This window comes from Pituophis catenifer, unplaced genomic scaffold (assembly GCF_029215685.1).
Source record: "Pituophis catenifer annectens isolate HBS135680 unplaced genomic scaffold, rPitCat1.0.hap2 SCAF_8, whole genome shotgun sequence".
Lineage (NCBI taxonomy): Eukaryota > Metazoa > Chordata > Lepidosauria > Squamata > Colubridae > Pituophis > Pituophis catenifer.
Genome location: NW_027256888.1, coordinates 77,070,104 through 77,088,314, shown reverse-complemented (window position 1 = coordinate 77,088,314; position 18,211 = coordinate 77,070,104). Strand labels below are relative to the sequence as shown.

Sequence of the window (18,211 nt, the reverse complement as noted above, 5' to 3'; positions counted from 1 at the left end):
TACTGATTAGACTAATAGATCTTTACAGAAATGGCTTGTTCATATTATTATGAAAAAGCAAAAAGTGATTTGATGTTAATGCCTTATTTTACTGTAAAAGAGAGAGTCGGAAGTCAATGTTTCTTTTTCTTTTCCCCCCTATCTTTCCTCACTTCTCTTCCTCTCTCCCCCACCTCCCCACTGTTTTTCTATTGACTTTCGTATTTTATATTTTACAATTTACTTTATAATAAAAAAAATGTTAAACTAGAAAGAAAAGGTGAAAAGCTGGTTGGAAGTTGGTGGCTGGGTCCATAAACTTCCAAGAGGCAAACAAATAGGGAAGATTTCCTCAGTGGGGTGATTCAGGTTGCATCCCGCCCATCCAGCTGCCCTTACAGGTAGTCCTCAACTTACAACAGTTCGTTTAGTGACCGTTCGAAGTACCACATGCCTCAGCTTAATGACAACATGTGTGTTACTACCACAAAGTAACTATGTGGGCAGTTGATCAGGCAAATTAGTGAAGAATCAGACATTTTTTTCACATATCAAAATTCAACTGCCACAAAATTGGAATTATCACTACGTCTACCACACTTGTAACCAGCCCAGTCACACTATAATGCAATATTATTCCTTTATATTTTTATATTTTATATATTAAATTTATATTAAGAGACTGGACAGCCATTTGTGCGGAATTGTATAGGGTCTCCTGCTTGAGCATTTCATCTCTTGCAAGTGCTCTCAAGAGGCTCAATCAAATCAAACTAGGAGTTTAATTTATTCTATTGGAATTTATGTATTTATAGCTTCTATTGTATAATTATTCATTATTCCCAGGGCAATTTACAATAGAAATAAAAAGAACTTACATAAACATACAAACTCAATTGTAATAAACTTTAGATGATATAATTTCTCCAAACCAGTCATAAACATAAAAAAAAAAAAAGCAAATACCAGAATATTGTTTGGACATTTTATTCTATAGTTACAGCTGGTTGATTCTTTTTCTGCTTTAATATCTATAAACTGAAATTTCTAATGTAATATTACTGTTTGTTTTTCCTCGAGGTTATTGATATTCTACTAAGATTCCTCAGAGTTAATGAAATGTTTTCAGCATACAGAAACACTTGATTTTATTTTTTTATTATTATTACATTCCAACTTTTCCCCTACTTTCCTCTTTTACCAAAACCTCTCGGTTTTAATCTGAGTTTTAATCTCAAGTGGCAGTAAGTACAGATTGAATAGAAACAATTTACACCTTCTTGCCTTTTAAAGAAAGGAATTGCTTCTTTTCTTTACCTGTGGAACTAACTGTAAACAATGGACATTAAATGTATAAGCCTACAAATAAGTATGTGAGTTGAAGTCCAATTCTTTCTTTTTTTTTTACAATAAGTTTTTATTTTATTTTATAACATATAAAAATTCCAATTTCAATTGAACAGTGTATTGTCTGGGTACAAATCATTTTAGGAAATAATAGTCAAAGTGTTTACAACAGTATTCATTGCATTAGTATCAATAATAATAATAACAACATTTGTTTAACCAATTTAACACACCTTCCTTATATCACTGATCCTTCCATATATATATTTCCCTGTTTCTAGCTCATGTTTTTGTCAGCTAGCCATTAGTAAAATAAATATTCAAAAAATATCCAGTTTCTTTCTTTTCCTTAATTATAAGTGTTAGCCTATCCATTTCTGCACATTCTACTATTTTTTTAATCACCTTTTCATCTGTTGTGAACTCTTTACTTTTCATTGTTGTGCAAATAGTATTCTACCTGCAGTCAGTACTTGTAAAATCAAATATACATTCCCTTTATTATATTTGTCCGGTAAAATGCCCAACAAAAATGTCTCTGGTTTCAAATCAATATGCTGTTTTATCATTTTTTCCAGCCATGTATGTATTTTTGTCCAATATTTTTTTTGCTTTTTGGCATGTCCACCACATATGATAGTAGGAACTAGATGTGCTGGCATTTCCAACATTTTACAGATTTATCCTTAAACATCTTTGCTAACCTTGAGGGTAGAAAGTGTCATCTATAAAACATTTTATAAAGATTTTCTTTGTATGCAGTAGACATTGTTAATTTATAGTTTCTATCCCATAGTTTCTGCCATTTATCTAACTCAATCGGATAGCCAATAGTTTTTAGCTCATGCTATCATTGTCTCTTTTACTTGTACATCTTCCATCTTAATACGTAACAAGTAGCTATATGTTTTATTAATTTTTCATCTGTCCCTGTTAATATCTGATCTAATTCTGTTAATTCTCTATATCAACCATACATTTTAACATCCTTCTCATATCTAGATTGCATATGCACATATGACCACATATGATCCAATTATCTTTCTTGTTTGAGAGTGAGCTGTTCTAAAAACTGGAGAACAAAACATGTTTTTTCTTGAATAGAGTCCAATTGCTTCTTGCATAACTATCCTGCAAATCTACTGAATCTGGTGGGATTCTAATAAATCACCAACAATGCTAGATAGCCTCAAACTCTGGACAGAACTTAGCATCTTTCAGTTCAGATTCCACTTGATGGACCATCTAAGCCTACTGAACTTTGAGGAGAGATTATAAACCTAGCCTTTCAATCTCAAATTCAATGTCATATTCATAGTCATAGAATCATAAGACTGGAAGGCAGTGGTGGGTTTTAAAAATTTTTACTATTGATTCTGTGGGCGTGGCTTGGTGGGCGTGACATGGCTTGGTGGACTTGGCTTGGTGGGCATGGCAGGGGAAGAATACTGTAAAATCTCCATTCCCACCCCACTCCAGGGGAAGGTTACTGCAAAATCCCCATTTCCTCCCGATCAGCTGGGACTTGGGAGGCAGAGAATAGATGGGGGCGGGGCCAGTCAGAATTTTTACTACCGGTTCTCCGAACTACTCAAAATTTCCACTACCGGTTCTCCAGAACTGGTCAGAACCTGCTGAAACCCACCTCTGCTGGAAGGGATCTTGGAGGTCTTCTACTTTACTTTCCCTGTCCAAGGCAGGAGTCCTCATACCATCCCGGACAAATGATTGCCAATCTTTTCTTGAAAACCTCCAGTGATGGAGCACCCACAGTTCCAGAAGGCAAGCTGTTCCACTGATTAATCGTTCTCACTGTTAGGAAATTCCTCCTTATTTCCAGATTGGATCTCCCTCTGATGAACATCTACCCATTGCTTCTTGACCCGTCTTCAGGTGTTATGGAGAACGAATCAACACCCTCTTCCCTGTGACAGCCCTTCAAAACAGACCTTTGGTAGCTTAGAAGATTCTCAAGAATGAGTATCTTTACACATTCTCTACACATTCTGGTAGAGAGAAGTTCCCTGAGGATGGGCTCCATTCAGAGTCTGAAAGTTCAGAAGACTAAATCTCTGGTCCCAGTGATCAACCCAGACTAGAGTCTCAAGAATCTTTAGAAGACCAAGAATTCTTCTAAGTCAAAGATGCTACACACTGAATGGTCCATCTCAACAGAGACTTACCTACGACTTGAGGGAGCGTCGAGGCCTCCAGATCCAGCAGGATAGAGCCTTTCTCTATACATGTCCTCAGTTCAAACAAACTGTGGAGCGACAACGTGGCAACGTGGGGTTTACTCCATCTCTCTCCTCCTTGCTCAACTTTCTCTTCAAATTTTATCCACCTGTAACGAGCAAAAGAATGGATGAGGCTGAACTTTTATCTAAATGTGGATCTGAGCCTGCTGAAAATCTGGTAAGGTGAGATTACATCAGGGATGGCGAACCTTTTCGGCACCAAGTGCCTAAACTGGAACACGCGTGCATGTGTGCATGTCTGCATGCCGGAGTGCCAGAAACCCGAAAACCAGCTGGCTGGAGCACACATGCCTGTTTTTTGACCATTTTAATCTATTTTTGGGGCGTTTTTCAGGCCGTTTTCCAGCCATTTTTGGCCCAAAAAATGGCCTGGAAAACGGCCTGTTTCTTGGCCATTTTTCAGGCCGTTTTCCGGTGCTCCGGCACCCACGAAGTTCAGCTGGCTGGTACGCATGTGAGCACTGGAAACCAGAAGAGCAGCTGACGATGGTGCGTATTCCCACAGAGAGGATTCTATGTGCCACCTCTGGCATGCGTGCCAAAGGTTTGCCATCATGGGACTAGGTTGATAAAACAAAAGCAAACCTACCAGAGCAAAACTGAAGGCCACTTTCATGCTTTCACTTTCTGTTTATCCATTTAATCATCTCTGCATACCTGCCTGCCTCATATAGTAAATCTGGGCGGCCTACATAGTAATAATCAAAAGTATATAAAAGCCATTGAAACAACCAATTTAAATTAAAATAAACGGAAGATAAAAGCAAGCAAATAAATTTCCTTAGCATCTGCCAAAAAAGTAAGCAATAAATATATTTTTCTTGGCACTTGAAGCCTGTAGAAATTCTTAAGAGAACTGAGATACCTGATTGTGAATGTATTAACAGCGGCTAGAATTGTGTTTGCTAAAAATTGGAAAAATGAGAAAATACCAACGCAAGATGAAGTTATCAAGGTTGACTCAGCCTTCCGTCCTTTCTAAGGTAGGTAAATTGAGGACCCAGTTTGTGGGGGCAATAAGCTGACTTTGTATAAATATACAAAAGGATGAAGGCTATTGCTTAACGCATTGTAAGCCGCCCTGAGTCTCCAGAGAAGGGCGGCATATAAATCAAATTTAAAAAAAAAAGAAAAGAAAATAATGGAATGTGCTGAAATGAGCAAATTGACATTTGAAATTAGAGAACAAGAAGATAAACAATATTATAAGATATGGGACTTATTTTATCAATGGCTAAGATAAAAAAATATGGAAATGAAAGATGAGATTTTTATAATACAAGAATTCTAGAATTATATAAAATATAACGTAAAGAAGTATTACTATGAGACCGATTTAGTGATGAAATGAATGTTATAATATAAATTAATTCAAATCTTAGAATATTTTGTACAAAATGAGGGAAAAATAGCTATAGTGAAATAAATGATTAATGAGAACAATAATACATAGATATATATTAGATCGATAATATAAGAATTTAGGTAAACTGTAAGCTATGAATATGGTGAAGACACACAAAAGACTTGTAACCAACCGACACACTGTGTGTAATTGAAGATGGTTTTATGTTTTTATGTATGTTTGTTTAAAAATAAAAAAGGGGCTTTTGCCTGCCAAAAAAAAGAAGAAGTAGTAGTCTGTAGAAATTCTCAGTCATCCAGGTCATGGTTGTCCCAAAGATGTTTTTTCCATTGAAGACGTTTCACTTCTCATCCAAGAAGCTTCTTCAGTTCTTCCATTCCCCACTATCCTATCAGAGCTGAAGAAGCTTCTTGGATGAGAAGTGAAACGTCTTCAAAGAAAAACCAAGGAAGTCCAGTTGCCTCCTGAAAAAAGCACCTTTGGGATTAGCAAGTCAAAGTGACATAAGAATCTAAGACTCCTACTTAGTTGCAGACTCAGTCCAAGTGCAACTGGTTCGTACTTATGACCGTTGCTGTATCCCCACGTCATGTGACCCCATTTTGCGACCTTCTAACAAGCAAAGTCAATGGGGAAAGCCAGATTCACAACTGTGGCAAAAAAATGTCGTAAAATGGGGCAAGACTCACTTAACAAAATGTCTCACTTAACAACTGAAATTCTGGGCTCAATTGTGGTCGTAAATCAAGGACCACCCAGCCTTTCAAAAAAAAAAAAAACCCACAGAATTAGAACATTCCAGACTCTTTTTGGGGGCAATTATCTTCTCTTTAAGTTACAAAACAGTAGCAAAGGGTTAGTTATGGGATTGCACAACTCCTTTCTCCAAATCAACACAACTTCATCAATCAAGCTGTGGGACCAGGAGCCAGAACAAAAGAAGTTCTGTGACTGTCCTTGCTCTTTAAATGGTTTAATCTTCAAGTGACAAAGCTTAACAACTTTTATGGCTTTGTTGTTTGAAGCTTCAGTGTCATCTAGTTACCAGCGCATCAGGGAAAGCTGCGCAAACATTCTCCGAAAAGAACAAACCCACAAATACCAGCGCGTCAGTTAAGGGCTAATAACCTTTTTGCTTTCTATAACAGAACGAAATAAATCACATCTGTACAACAGTTGGAGAAATATCTGAGCTAAGGAACTCGGAACTATTGAGAAATGTAACCATGGTTTGCTGAATAAGTCAAAACCGGGGGAATTCTACATACGGTGTTGCAATCGAGTCACGAAGCAGAGTTTACAAATGATAGTAAGGAGGAAAAAAAAAGCAAAAGTATGCATGGAGTTGGAAAATGAAGTCAGAAGTCAGAATAACAGAGTTGGAAGGGATCTTGGAGGTCTTCTAGTCCAGCCCTCTGCTCAAGCAGAGCAGAGATAGAGCCTTGATAGTACAGTGGTTATGCACCCTGTTATTAACACAGCTGCCTGCAATTTACTGCTGGTTCGAATCTCTCCAAGGCTCAAGGTTGACTCAGCCTTCCATCCTTTCTAAGGTAGGTAAATTGAGGACCCAGTTTGTGGGGGCAATAAGCTGACTTTGTATAAATATACAAAAATATGAAGGCTATTGCTTAACGCATTGTAAGCCACCCTGAGTCTCCGGAGAAGGGCGGCATATAAATCAAATTTAAAAAAAAAAAAAAAAAGCAGGAGACTACACCATTTCAGACAAGTGGCTGTCCAGTCTCTTCTAAAAAGAATCCAGTGTTGGAGCATTCACAACGTCATTCCACTGATTAACTCTTCTGACTGTCAGGAAATTTCTCCTTAGTTCTAGGTTGCTTCTCTCCTTGATTAGTTTCCACCCGTTGCTTCTTGTCCTGCCCTCAGGTGCTTTGGAGAATAGCTTGACTCCCTCTTCTTTGGGGCAGCCCCTGAGATATTGGAACACGGCTGTCATGTCACCCCCTACTCTTTCTTTTCATCAGATTAGACATACCCAATTCCTGCAGCCATTCTTCATATATTTTAGCCTCCAAGCCACCATTTCTAAATGCACTGTTTTGTGTGTTTGTTTGTTTGTTTGTTTGTTTGTTCAACTTCGCTTTTCGGAAGGCCAATAGGGTGGGGATGGTCCGGACCTCAGGAGGTAACTGGTTCCAGAGAGCCAGGGCAGCCACAGAGAAGGCCCTCCCCTGCGGGCCCGCCAGCCGGCATTGTTTATCTGACGGAACCTGAAGGAGACTAACTCTGTGGGATCTTACCCGTCGCTGGGAGCTATGCGGTAGAAGGCGGTCTCGAAGATAGCCTGGTCCTGAGCCATGTAGGGCTTTAAAGGTAATAACCAACACCTTGAATTGAATTATATTTACAGATGTATGAAATTTAAATGCATTTTGGTCGTTGGTTCTTTTAAGCAGGGGGCAAAATGCAGAAGAGTTTGGGAATTCATCCTAGAAGATGTCATTCGGGTCACCGTGCAACAGAATGCATAAAGTTCAAATACCTCAAGCAGTCTTAGCTGTGAGCTTCTTAGCAAAGACAATGAGGCTTTTGAAAAGCGGTCAGTAAAGAAGAAAACGCTGAGAAAAGGGTGGGATGAATTAATGTAAGACAGAATCATAGAGTTGGAAGGGACCTTGGAGGTCGTCTAGTCCAACCCACTGCTCAAGCAGGAGACCCTATACCAGTGATGGCTAACCTTTTTGTTGTCGCGTGCCAAAAGGGGGGGAACGTGGGGGGGTCACATGTACATGTGCCCACACGCATAATTCAATGTGCCCCACCCTCATTATTAATAATAATGTCCCTTTCTGGATCGGGACTCCTTACGCACGGTCACTCATGCCCTCGTCACTTCCCGCCTGAACTACTGCAATACTCTCTACATGGGGCTCCCCTTGAAGAGCACCCGGAGGCTCCAACTGGTCCAGAATGCGGCCACGCAGGTGATTATGGGAGCGTCATGGCACTCCCATGTAACACCTCTCCTGCGCGAGCTGCACTGGCTCCTGGTGGTCTTCCGGGTGCGATTTAAGGTGTTGGTGACCACCTTTAGAGCACTCCATGGCTTAGGGCCGGGATATTTACGGGACCCCCCTTCTGCCACCGAGAGCCTCCCACCAGCCAGTACGCTCCCACAGAGAGGGGCTCCTCCGGGTGCCATCGGCCAAACAATGCCAACTGGTGGCCCCCAGGGGGACAGCTTTCTCTGTGGGAGCACCTGCCCTCTGGAACGAGCTCCCCCCGGAGATACGGACAAGTCCGGACTTACGTACTTTCCGTCGGGCCCTCAAAACCTTTTTATTTCATCAAGTCAGGCTGGCCTAATCTCTCCAATTGTGTATTTTAATTTGGATTTTAATGGGGGATTTTAACTGTCAGGCCAAATTGTTTAATTCATTTTTAAATTGTTTTTATATTTTGTATTTGATGTTTTTTTACTTCTGGCTGTTCACCGCCCTGAGTCCTTCGGGAGAAGGGCGGTTTATAAATTTAAATATTAAATTAAATTAAATTAAATGTATGGAGTTGCCTTAAGGAGCAGAAATATTAGAAATATTAAAAATGCACACAGGGGGAAAGTTACCTGCCATGACTGAAATTCAATAAAAACATTCTTTAAGGCAGAAAGCTGAGTTAGGAGAGCTTTTTTTTAAAAAAAAAAAAAAAAACAAGAGAAAATCTGAAAGGCTAATATTTAAAAGCATTGATGTCACGGATCCTGGACAATCCTGAGTCAGCGCTTCGATCAGCCCCTGCGTTACCTGACCCAGTAATTTTCCCCAAAGTGAAAAATAAAAAAGAGTTCAGACTTGGCAGAAAGATAAGTTATTATAACGTCACCGTTAAAAGTCTTCTCTAAGCAAAGCAAGGTCCGTGGAATCGCTAACCTGATTACATTAATGGCATCTTCATTAACTATTGCTTCACAGGGTCATTAATCTGGAACATTATCTCTAGGCATCTCTTCCAAAGAAACCATAAATTAGTTGGAACTAAGAAATGTTTTCGTATTTGTCTGAATTAAAAAAAAAAAACAGCCTCGAAGTGCTTCATTTGAATTAAGAGCCCAAGATTGAAGGTCTGAAGATTTACTCGCTGAGTATATGATCACAGGTAGTCCTCGACTTACAACGGTTCGTTTAGCGACTGGTCAAAATTACGTCACCAAAAAAAAAAGCGACTTACGACCGCTTGTCACACTTACGACCATTGCAGCCACCCCATGGTCACTAAATCAAAATCCAGATAGTGGGCAGCTGACTCATATTTATTTATTTTTATTTTTTATTTTATTTTAATTTGATTTATATGCCGCCCTTCTCCGGAGACTCAGGGCGGCTTACAGTGCGTTAAGCAATAGCCTTCATACTTTTGTATATTTTTATACAAAGTCAGCTTATTGCCCCCACAATCCGGGTCCTCAATTTACCTACTTTAGAAAGGATGGAAGGCTGAGTCAACCTTGAGCCTGGCGGGATTCGATCTTACTTTAATTGCAGACAGCTGATGTTAAATTACAGAGCTCTGTCTGTTGAACTATCCAGGCTCAATTTATGATGGCTGCAGTGTCCCAGGATCGTGTGTGTGTGTGTGTGTGTGTGTGTGTGTGTGTGTGTGTGTGTGTACCTTTTGCGAAATTCTGACCAGCAAATCAACGGGAAAACCAGATCCACTTAGCAACTGCGTTACCAACTTAACAATTGCAACGATTCATTTAATGACTGCGGCCAGGAAGTTTGTAAAATGGGGCAAAATTCACTTAGCCAATGTTTCCCTTAGCAATATAAATTGCGGTCGTAGGTGGAGGACTACACGTATATCCCAATAAGAGGATTCCATTTAATCATTAAGAATATAAATAGTGTCCTGTTGCATAGACATCATTGCCCATCTAGTTCAATGCAAACAGTCCTCGATTTAAGACCAGAATTAAGGCCAGAATTTCTGTTGCAAAGCAAGATCATTGTTAAGTGAGTGATGTCCGATTTTATAATCATTTTGGTCATGGCTGTTAAGCAAATAATTGCGGTTGTTCAGTGAAACACATGGTTGTTAAGCAAATCTGTCTTTCCCATTGACTTTGTTTCTCAGAAGCTGGCTGAGACAGTCAGTCCCCATAATCATAGGATGCTGCAACTATCATATATATAGGCGAAAGGAAAGCAGTATGCTCCCTCCCACATGCTGGGGTAGACCAGGTGCCTCGATAGAAAAACATTTAATCTCTCCCCTGGCTCAAGCTGATGAAGCGAGGAGAACTTGTAGCTCAGAGGTTAATACAACTGCCTAACATGCAGGCAGCCCAAGTTCGAATCCAAGTAAGGGTATGGCTAGCTGATGAGAGCTAAATAGCTTGAAATAGATCTATACTAGTCTCCCTTTATTTATCAGCGAAATGTAAATTATATATGTGTGTGTATACATACATACACATATGTATGTTGGTTGCATGACTGCAGAGACACTGCAATGGTCATAAGGGTGAGGATTGGTTGTACGTCACTTTTTTCAGCCCCATCATAACTTCAAACAGTCATTAAATGAATGGTCAGAAATCGAAGACTACCTATAGCCTGTTCTCATAATGATCATCAACCACCTGCATAAGGAAACCCGTAAATCTCACAGCAATTGGTCTTCAGAAACATCAAAGATGGCAACCAACAGTCCCCAGAACTTCCATAAATAAGCTATTATGTTGTAAAGTATAAAAACCCATTTTTTATAAGTGGGTGGGGTTTTTTTGAGTGGACAAAATATTCTACATAAAACAGATTTGTTTACATATCATGCTATCCCATGGTTTACCATATAAGCCCTTATTGAATTCACAAGATAAGACTGGGTCTTAATATCTACGGAGATTCTCCATCATCCAGATCATAGTTGTCCCAAAGGTGTTTTTCCAAAAGGCAACTGTTTTTCCTTGAAGACGTTTCGCTTCTCATCCAAGAAGCTTCTTCAGTTCCGACTATCTGAAGTCCAATTGCCTTTTGAAAAAGCACCTTTGGGACAGCTGAGCCTTAAAGTCAAGATTTTGCAAACCCACAATGACTGGGATCGTGCAACATGCTCAGCCAAAACTAAATCATCAATTATGGCTTAGTGCATTCCGTAAACCAGTTTGCATCTTGAGTAATTCTTAGCACAACCCAGTGAAGTCGGCTAGTTTTTTTATTTCCATATTAGAGAAAGGGATTTGAGGCAGAAAGAGAACTTATGTGTAGTAAGTTACTAGCTAGTTCCTAGTTGATTTGAATGTGGGACTGCTTAATTTAGCATATATAGAGTAGAGTAGAGTAGAGTAGAGTAGAGTAGAATAGAATAGAATAGAATAGAATAGAATAGAATAGAATAGAATAGAATAGAATAGAATAGAATAGAATAGAATAGAAAATATGGAATGGAATGGAATGGAATGGAATGGAATGGAATAGAATAGAATAGAATAGAATAGAATAGAATAGAATAGAATAGAATAGAATAGAATAGAATAGAATAGAATAGAATAGAATAGAATAGAATAGAATAGAATAGAATAACAGAGTTGGAAGGGACCTTGGAGGTCTTCTAGTCCAACCCCCTGCTTAGGCACGAAACCCTACACCACTTCAGACAAATGGTTATCCAACATCTTCTTAAAAACTTCCAGTGTTGGAGCATTCACAACTTCTGCAGGCAAGTTGTTCGACTGATTCATTGTTCTGTCAGGAAACTTCTCCTTAGTTCTAAGTTGCTTCTCTCTACATATTTACATGTAGCCCCTATTTATCCTCTCGTTTATATAAAGTTGACATTTGAAAACTATTTCAATATTTTTTCAACTATTTCAATGATTGAAAACACCAGAGAAAAAGTAATACGAAATATGACTTTAATATACCTGGAATATTCTGGAATACAACTTATTCCCATTCAGCTTTCTAAAGAGGTATTTAAAATAAAATGCTGGGACAAATTCTTGCTGTTCAGAAGCATCTTCCTGAACATTGGACCGTAATGATGTCCGTACAGTGGAACCCCTTATTTTAGGAAATATTGAGCTTCCCCCAAAATTAACATGTAGGATCGGTCCAGATTCTTTGGCGTGTGGGACTTACACCTTCTTCTCAAAAGACAAAAATGCAACCCCAACCTCAGCCCATCGAACGCTACTCACCTAGCCGTTTCCTTCCATTCAAACTCTTGTCCATCCACGGGTAGAAGTTCATCCAGTTCTGTGAAGAGCTGTGGCGGGGCGGGGCTGTCATCATCTTCTCCCAAGATGAAACGGATGCGCTCGGCGGCGGGAGAGACTGCAGAGGTGAAAATACTGCGGTTAACGGACTGTAGAACAACCAAGGAAGTGCGAGTTCTCTCCTTCACTTCCTCTCCATAGCTGTTGGGTTGCTTCTGCTGCTGGTCTCTTCCATCTGACATGTTAACTTGGAATGTAGGCTGTTCTTTCTCTCCTTTTTGTCCTTAAAACTTCCCAGCTTACCTACGTACGTCTCTATTTCTCCCTTCTTACAACTTACTTCTTAAAACTTAAAGCTTGGGGTAAAGTTCAAGAGGACAAGAAGCTTCTCTCCCCGCTCATTTAAGTTGGGTGTTCACAGCTCCTCGTCAAAGGAAAACCAGAAGAGAACTTCTGGGCTCAGCACCAACTTGTTCTCTGGTAGATGCCCAGAGAACTTTCATATTCCGATCAGCTGAGGTCCTTTTCAAGACTTTTTTCTTTATAGGCAGAGAACCGGTTGAAGCCGAACCATCTGGGGGGCAGAGGAAGCGGCATCCCATTGCCAATTTCCCCTCCCTTTTGTGCAAAATGGGAACTTTCATTGGCTTGCGAGGCAGCGTGTTACCCCTTCTAAGACTCATTACCAATGTCAAAGGGAATATTTAACAAAATAGACTCTTTCCTACTTTTGCACAGAAAGGCTGTGTGTTTTGGTCCATTTAGTTATCCGACACACCAGTAAAAAAGAGAAAAGAAAGAGAAAAAAAAAAGAAAGTGCACTAGGCAAACCACAGAGCATCAAATTGTGTTTATATATTGTGTTTGCATAAATAAAAGAAATATTAATTGGGACCTTGGGTTCTCAAATAAGTGGAAATTCATCAGCCTCCTCTTAATCTAAAAAAAAAGGGAGGAAGTAAAATTTGGAGGATAAATCACAAATTGCTCAGTGTATTCTCTGTAGGGTCTCAAACAAGGATACGACAGGTAGTAACAGGGACAGAACTATATGGTCCAACGTGAAGAATTGTGTAGCACCTCAACCTGAGCTTCATGGCATAGGTGTCATCAGACATGGTTTCTTCTCCCTAGATCTAAATCTATAATCTTAATTAATCCAAAAGATTATAAATGTCTAGAGTTTTGATAAAGAGATCTGCTGTTCTTTCAGGTTTCATTGTCCGCATTTGAAAGGAGGTTAATAGAATTCCATTAGTAAACCCAGAACTCACCTAAAACTATTTTGAAGATCTGATCTAAGATGCATTGCTTTACTTTCTACATCTCACTACACTCTGTGGATTGGTAATCTTTAGAATAAGAGGTGATCCCTCAGCATGTGAGAAATGAAGAAATAAGCCATAGGGACAGCAACACTCTTATAATTAGATTTATGAATGCAAATTATTAAATACTTGCATGCATGAAAACCAACAGACAATTAGGATACAATGGGGTTAGAAACTGGAGTGATTAGAAGGTTATTGCTAAGTTAATCATTTTCATTAGTTACTCCATGTATACATTAGTATTACTAATATCTAATACTGCCAGTTAAAGTCTTCCCTTGCTTATTAATTAGCTAAAAAATCTTAAAAAACAGACTAGGGTATAAAAAGAGTTTGGAAATATCTTGTGAACTCTTCAAGGAATATTCTTAAATAATTGAAAGACTGATACAAACAATATTTCCCACACTATATACCAAGGCGTTGGGTGGGTGGGTGGGTGGGTGGGAGGGAAGGAAGGAAGGAAGGAAGGAAGGAAGGAAGGAAGGAAGGAAGGAAGGAATGAATCCACTCCAGTCAAAGCTACTCAATACAACTCTTTACAAGAGAGAAAGAAGATAGTTCATTGACTCCAATTTAATTCATTCAAATAGTTGAGATTTGGCAAAAGTTCTACTAACCTTTGCCCTAACTAATATATTTTTGGGGAGGATTGAACCCAATTCTTTCCTCATTTCCTAGGTTACAATTCCAGACACTTTTACCTCAAGAAGTGGCCCAGTGATTTCTTAGAAATTAATTGGTAAGGGAACCCCTTTATCCGAGGGAGCAGCTTCCATAGTAGATGCAACATCTCCAGTAACCTGCTCCAAGAAAGAAATCCTTACTTGAACATAGATTACTAACTTGGAGAAAGCCTCTTAATTCATTGACAAGTCAACAGTTCAGGAAAAAGTAACAGCTAGGACCCACATCCCTTATCCAATTATTTTGCAGGTTTTGAGATGTCCAAATCCTTATTGAGGACTGTTAAAAGAATCACTGGTTCCATGGAACGCTGACCAAGGTGCTGATTTTGACTTCCATTGAATGTTCCACCACATTGAATACCTCCTAATCTGCCAATACCTGTAGTCATCATCATCCTTGAGAAGGATTGGATGGGTGGTTAAAAAATACCAAATTCAGTCTAAACATTTGGCTGACTATACAACAAACCACAATAGGTCCTTGGGAGAGACTTGACTTCTGGAGCACCACTTGAATCTCATAGACATTGACAAAATCACCATCGGTTAATTGCAAAAGGCAGCTTTACTTGGAACAGCTTATAACCTGTGATGATACCTTTAATATTATATTTTAAAAAAATAACATCTGCCTATCTTAGGTCCTTGGGAAGGACTTGATAGGTAGATAAAAATATCAAATTCAGTCTAAACATCTAGCTGACTGTGCCACTAACCATAATCATATCATCTTAACTAAATAAAGCAAGGTGTTCTAATTTAGGCATCCAGATATATAGATTGTAATTCTCATTATCTCTCAGCCAACATCTGGTTGGTCAATGAAGGAAAAGTAGTTGAGACTCAACTGTCCCAACAGTTTCCATATACACATGTGGTTTACTTATTTAAATATAATGCCCTGGTACGGCCACACTTGGAATACTGCATCCAGTTTTGGTCGCCACGATGTAAAAAAGATGTGGAGACTCTAGAAAGAGTGCAGAGAAGAGCAACAAAGATGATTAGGGGACTGTAGGCTAAAACATATAAAGAACGGTTGCTGGAACTGGGTATGTCTAGTTTAATGAAAAGGACTAGGGGAGACATGATAGCAGTGTTCCAATATCTCAGGGGCTGCCACAAAGAAGAGGGGGTCAGGCTATTCTCCAAAGCACCTGAAGGCAGGACAAGAAGCAATGGATAGAGACTAATCAAGGAGAGAAGCAACTTAGAACTAAGGATAAATTTCCTGACAGTTAGAACAATTAATCAGTGGAACAACTTAGCTCCAGAAGTTGTAAATGCTCCAACACTGGAAGTTTTTAAGAAAAGATTTGATAACCATTTGTCTGAAGTGTGTAGGGTTGCCTGCCTAAGCAGGGATTTGGACTAGAAGACCTACAAGGTCCCTTCCGACTCTGTTATTCTATTCTATTCTATTCTTAATGAATCCACCCATTTCTACAATTAAAGTAGAGTTGTACAATTGTACAGTCTTTTCTTCTATTTTCTTTTTGACTTGGCTTTAAGTGGCGTTTTATTTGGAGTTATGACAAAGTTCCCAATACAGAATTTTTTGGATCACAAGATCTGCTGCACCTCAACCTCCACCAAACGTTCATTTTAGTACCATTGGAAATTAATGGGCCGTTCATTAGTTATTTTCAAGCTCTCTTTAGTTTAGAACAACATTTTTTTTTTCATCTTGGCCTCCAGAGGGAACAGGTTGTGCTCAGCAAGTATTACATACAATCGAGGGTCAAGCTAATTACCCTAAAGTAATGAACTTCAAACTTTTCCCTCCTCCTCTTGGACCCACATGGGCAACGGACAAATTTCTTTTGCTTAAAAAAATAAATAAATATCCAGGCTCGTACAGCATCTCAATTCATTTGACACACTTAATAAGATGCTGAAAAAATACCATTAAGGACTTTTTTTTTTTTGCCAGTTTTACTAATTTTCCCTTTCATGGTGCCTCAGTGCTGGGCTGACAAACTTAGGATGTAAGTCCCAAAGATGCTTTTTCAAGAAGCAACTGGACTTTCTCTGTTTTTTCTTGAAGATGTTTCTCTTTGAAGATGTTGAAAACAAAGAAATCCCAACTGCCTCTTGAAAATGTGCCTTTTGCACAATTGTGGCCTGGATGACTGAGAATCTCCATAGACACCCAGGATGTAAGCATAATGGATAACTCGATCCATGATCTGAAGAACATTCTAATTTGTGAAGTCGAAAGTTATCAAAGTTAGTTTTACAGTGTTTTAACAACGATTTTACCCCATAATTCTAATGTGGATGATTACAAAATTGCAGTACAATATATTGTGTGTAATATGTTGTAGATTTTTTATTCAGCTGTGATGATCATACATGACCTTCCATTCCACACATCCCAAATCAAAAGCTTTGAAGAGTCAGTCAATCAGTGACTCATTCATATGAATCAGTTCAAAATGAAATTAATGGCATAGAATTTACCACCCACTCATACAATACTCTCTTCCCCTTTTGTTTCATCAACAAGAGGTAGGAAATCTGCATAATAGATTTCTATATGAGTCCTTTGTAAATGAAAAGTATGCATACGTCAACAGGAAAGATCTACAAAGCACCTCTATAAATCTTTAAGAGATTAACTATTTATTCTGGCAGCGTTGGAGAATTCTAGAAGCTGAACCCCCAAAACATCTGGAGTGCCCCATTAATGAAGAGATATGGCCAATGAGAAATAGAAAGACAATGGACAAAACAGTATTAGTGACAGATTTCTAACTTCTTGGCCTAGAATTAAATTGTGTAAGAAACTCTAAGCAAGGATTAGCCAAGATAGTTCTCTGCACTATATTCTATGCTAGCATTCACCAATGTTAAGCACCTCAATCTATTTGCCAGGTCAGAAGTATTTCTTGAAATACTTGATGCCAAGGAAAACAGTGCCACTGACCACGTACAAAGTGCTTGTCACCAATCTAATGCAGCACATTCTCTTAAAGAGAGGAACATTTATTCAAAATAATTACCATGGCGGATATAAGCTAATGTACAGGTAGTCTTCGACTTATGACAATGGAGTCAAAAATTTAGGTTGCTAAGCAAAACATTTGCTAAGTGAATTTTGCCCCATTTTACAAGCTTTTTTTTTTGGCAGAGTTGTGTTAAGTTCTCACTGCAGTTGTTAAGTTAGCGACACAGTTGTTAAATGAATCTGGTATCCTCATTAATTTTGTTTGTCAGAAGGTCGCAAAAAGTTATCACATGGCCCCGGGACATTGCACCCATCATAAATATGAGTCAGTTGCTAAGTGTCTGGATTTTGATCAGGTGACCATGGGGATGCTGCAATGGCTGTATGTGTGAAAAACGGTCATAAGTCACCTTTTTCAGAAAAGAAGCTCCTTGGATGAGAAGCTAAACATCTTCAAGGAAAAACAAAATCCAATTACATTTGTACCTTTGGGACAAGTGTAAAATAGCTTTCTCAATTTGATGCCATCCAGATGGGGTTACAGCTCTAAGAATTTCTCACCCGACATGGTCCTAGTTTGTTGGCTAAGATACACCTGCACCCATACACAACGAGAACACGTTCATTCACCAATCAACAATTACGAAAGGCGTGTTGCCTTTCCACAAACCACTACATCGCTTAAAACGTTCTCCCACTGGGAAAAAAAGAAATCATGGAGGCAAGGGGACTCGGTGATCTTATTAACACTATGTTGTGTAATAAATGCAAAATGCACAGGTAGAGTATAGGTCAGTGATGGCTAACCTTTTTGCCGTCGCGTGCCAAAAGCGGGGGGGGGGGCGTGGGGGGTTGTGGGTGCGGGTGCCCACATCCATAATTCAATGCGCCCCCCCTCCCGCACGTGACCCCCCCACACTTCCCCCTGCTTTTGGCACGTGATGGCATGGTGGGCCCGGTAGGCCCGTTTTTCCACCTCCCCGGGCTCCAGAGGTTTTCTAGGAGCCTGGGGAGGGCAAAAACAGCCTTCCCCATTCCCCCGGAGGCCTTCCAGAGGCCAGAAACAGCCAGTTTCCCGACTTCCGGTGGGACCAGAAGGCCTGAAAAT

The 18,211-nt window shown here is 39.3% G+C and overlaps 1 protein-coding gene across 1 annotated transcript in view; it reads right to left on the bottom strand.

The window, feature by feature from the left end:
- Positions 1-18,211, bottom strand: part of SLC4A4 (solute carrier family 4 member 4) — a 195,135-nt gene that overhangs the window by 87,451 nt on the left and 89,473 nt on the right. Inside the window, exons 4-5 of the mRNA XM_070948389.1 lie at positions 12,116-12,251; positions 3,510-3,670 (exon numbers count right to left, since the gene is read on the bottom strand). Of these exons, the coding sequence (XP_070804490.1) occupies positions 3,510-3,670; positions 12,116-12,251 (297 nt within the window). The remainder of the gene's footprint in view (positions 1-3,509; positions 3,671-12,115; positions 12,252-18,211) is intronic.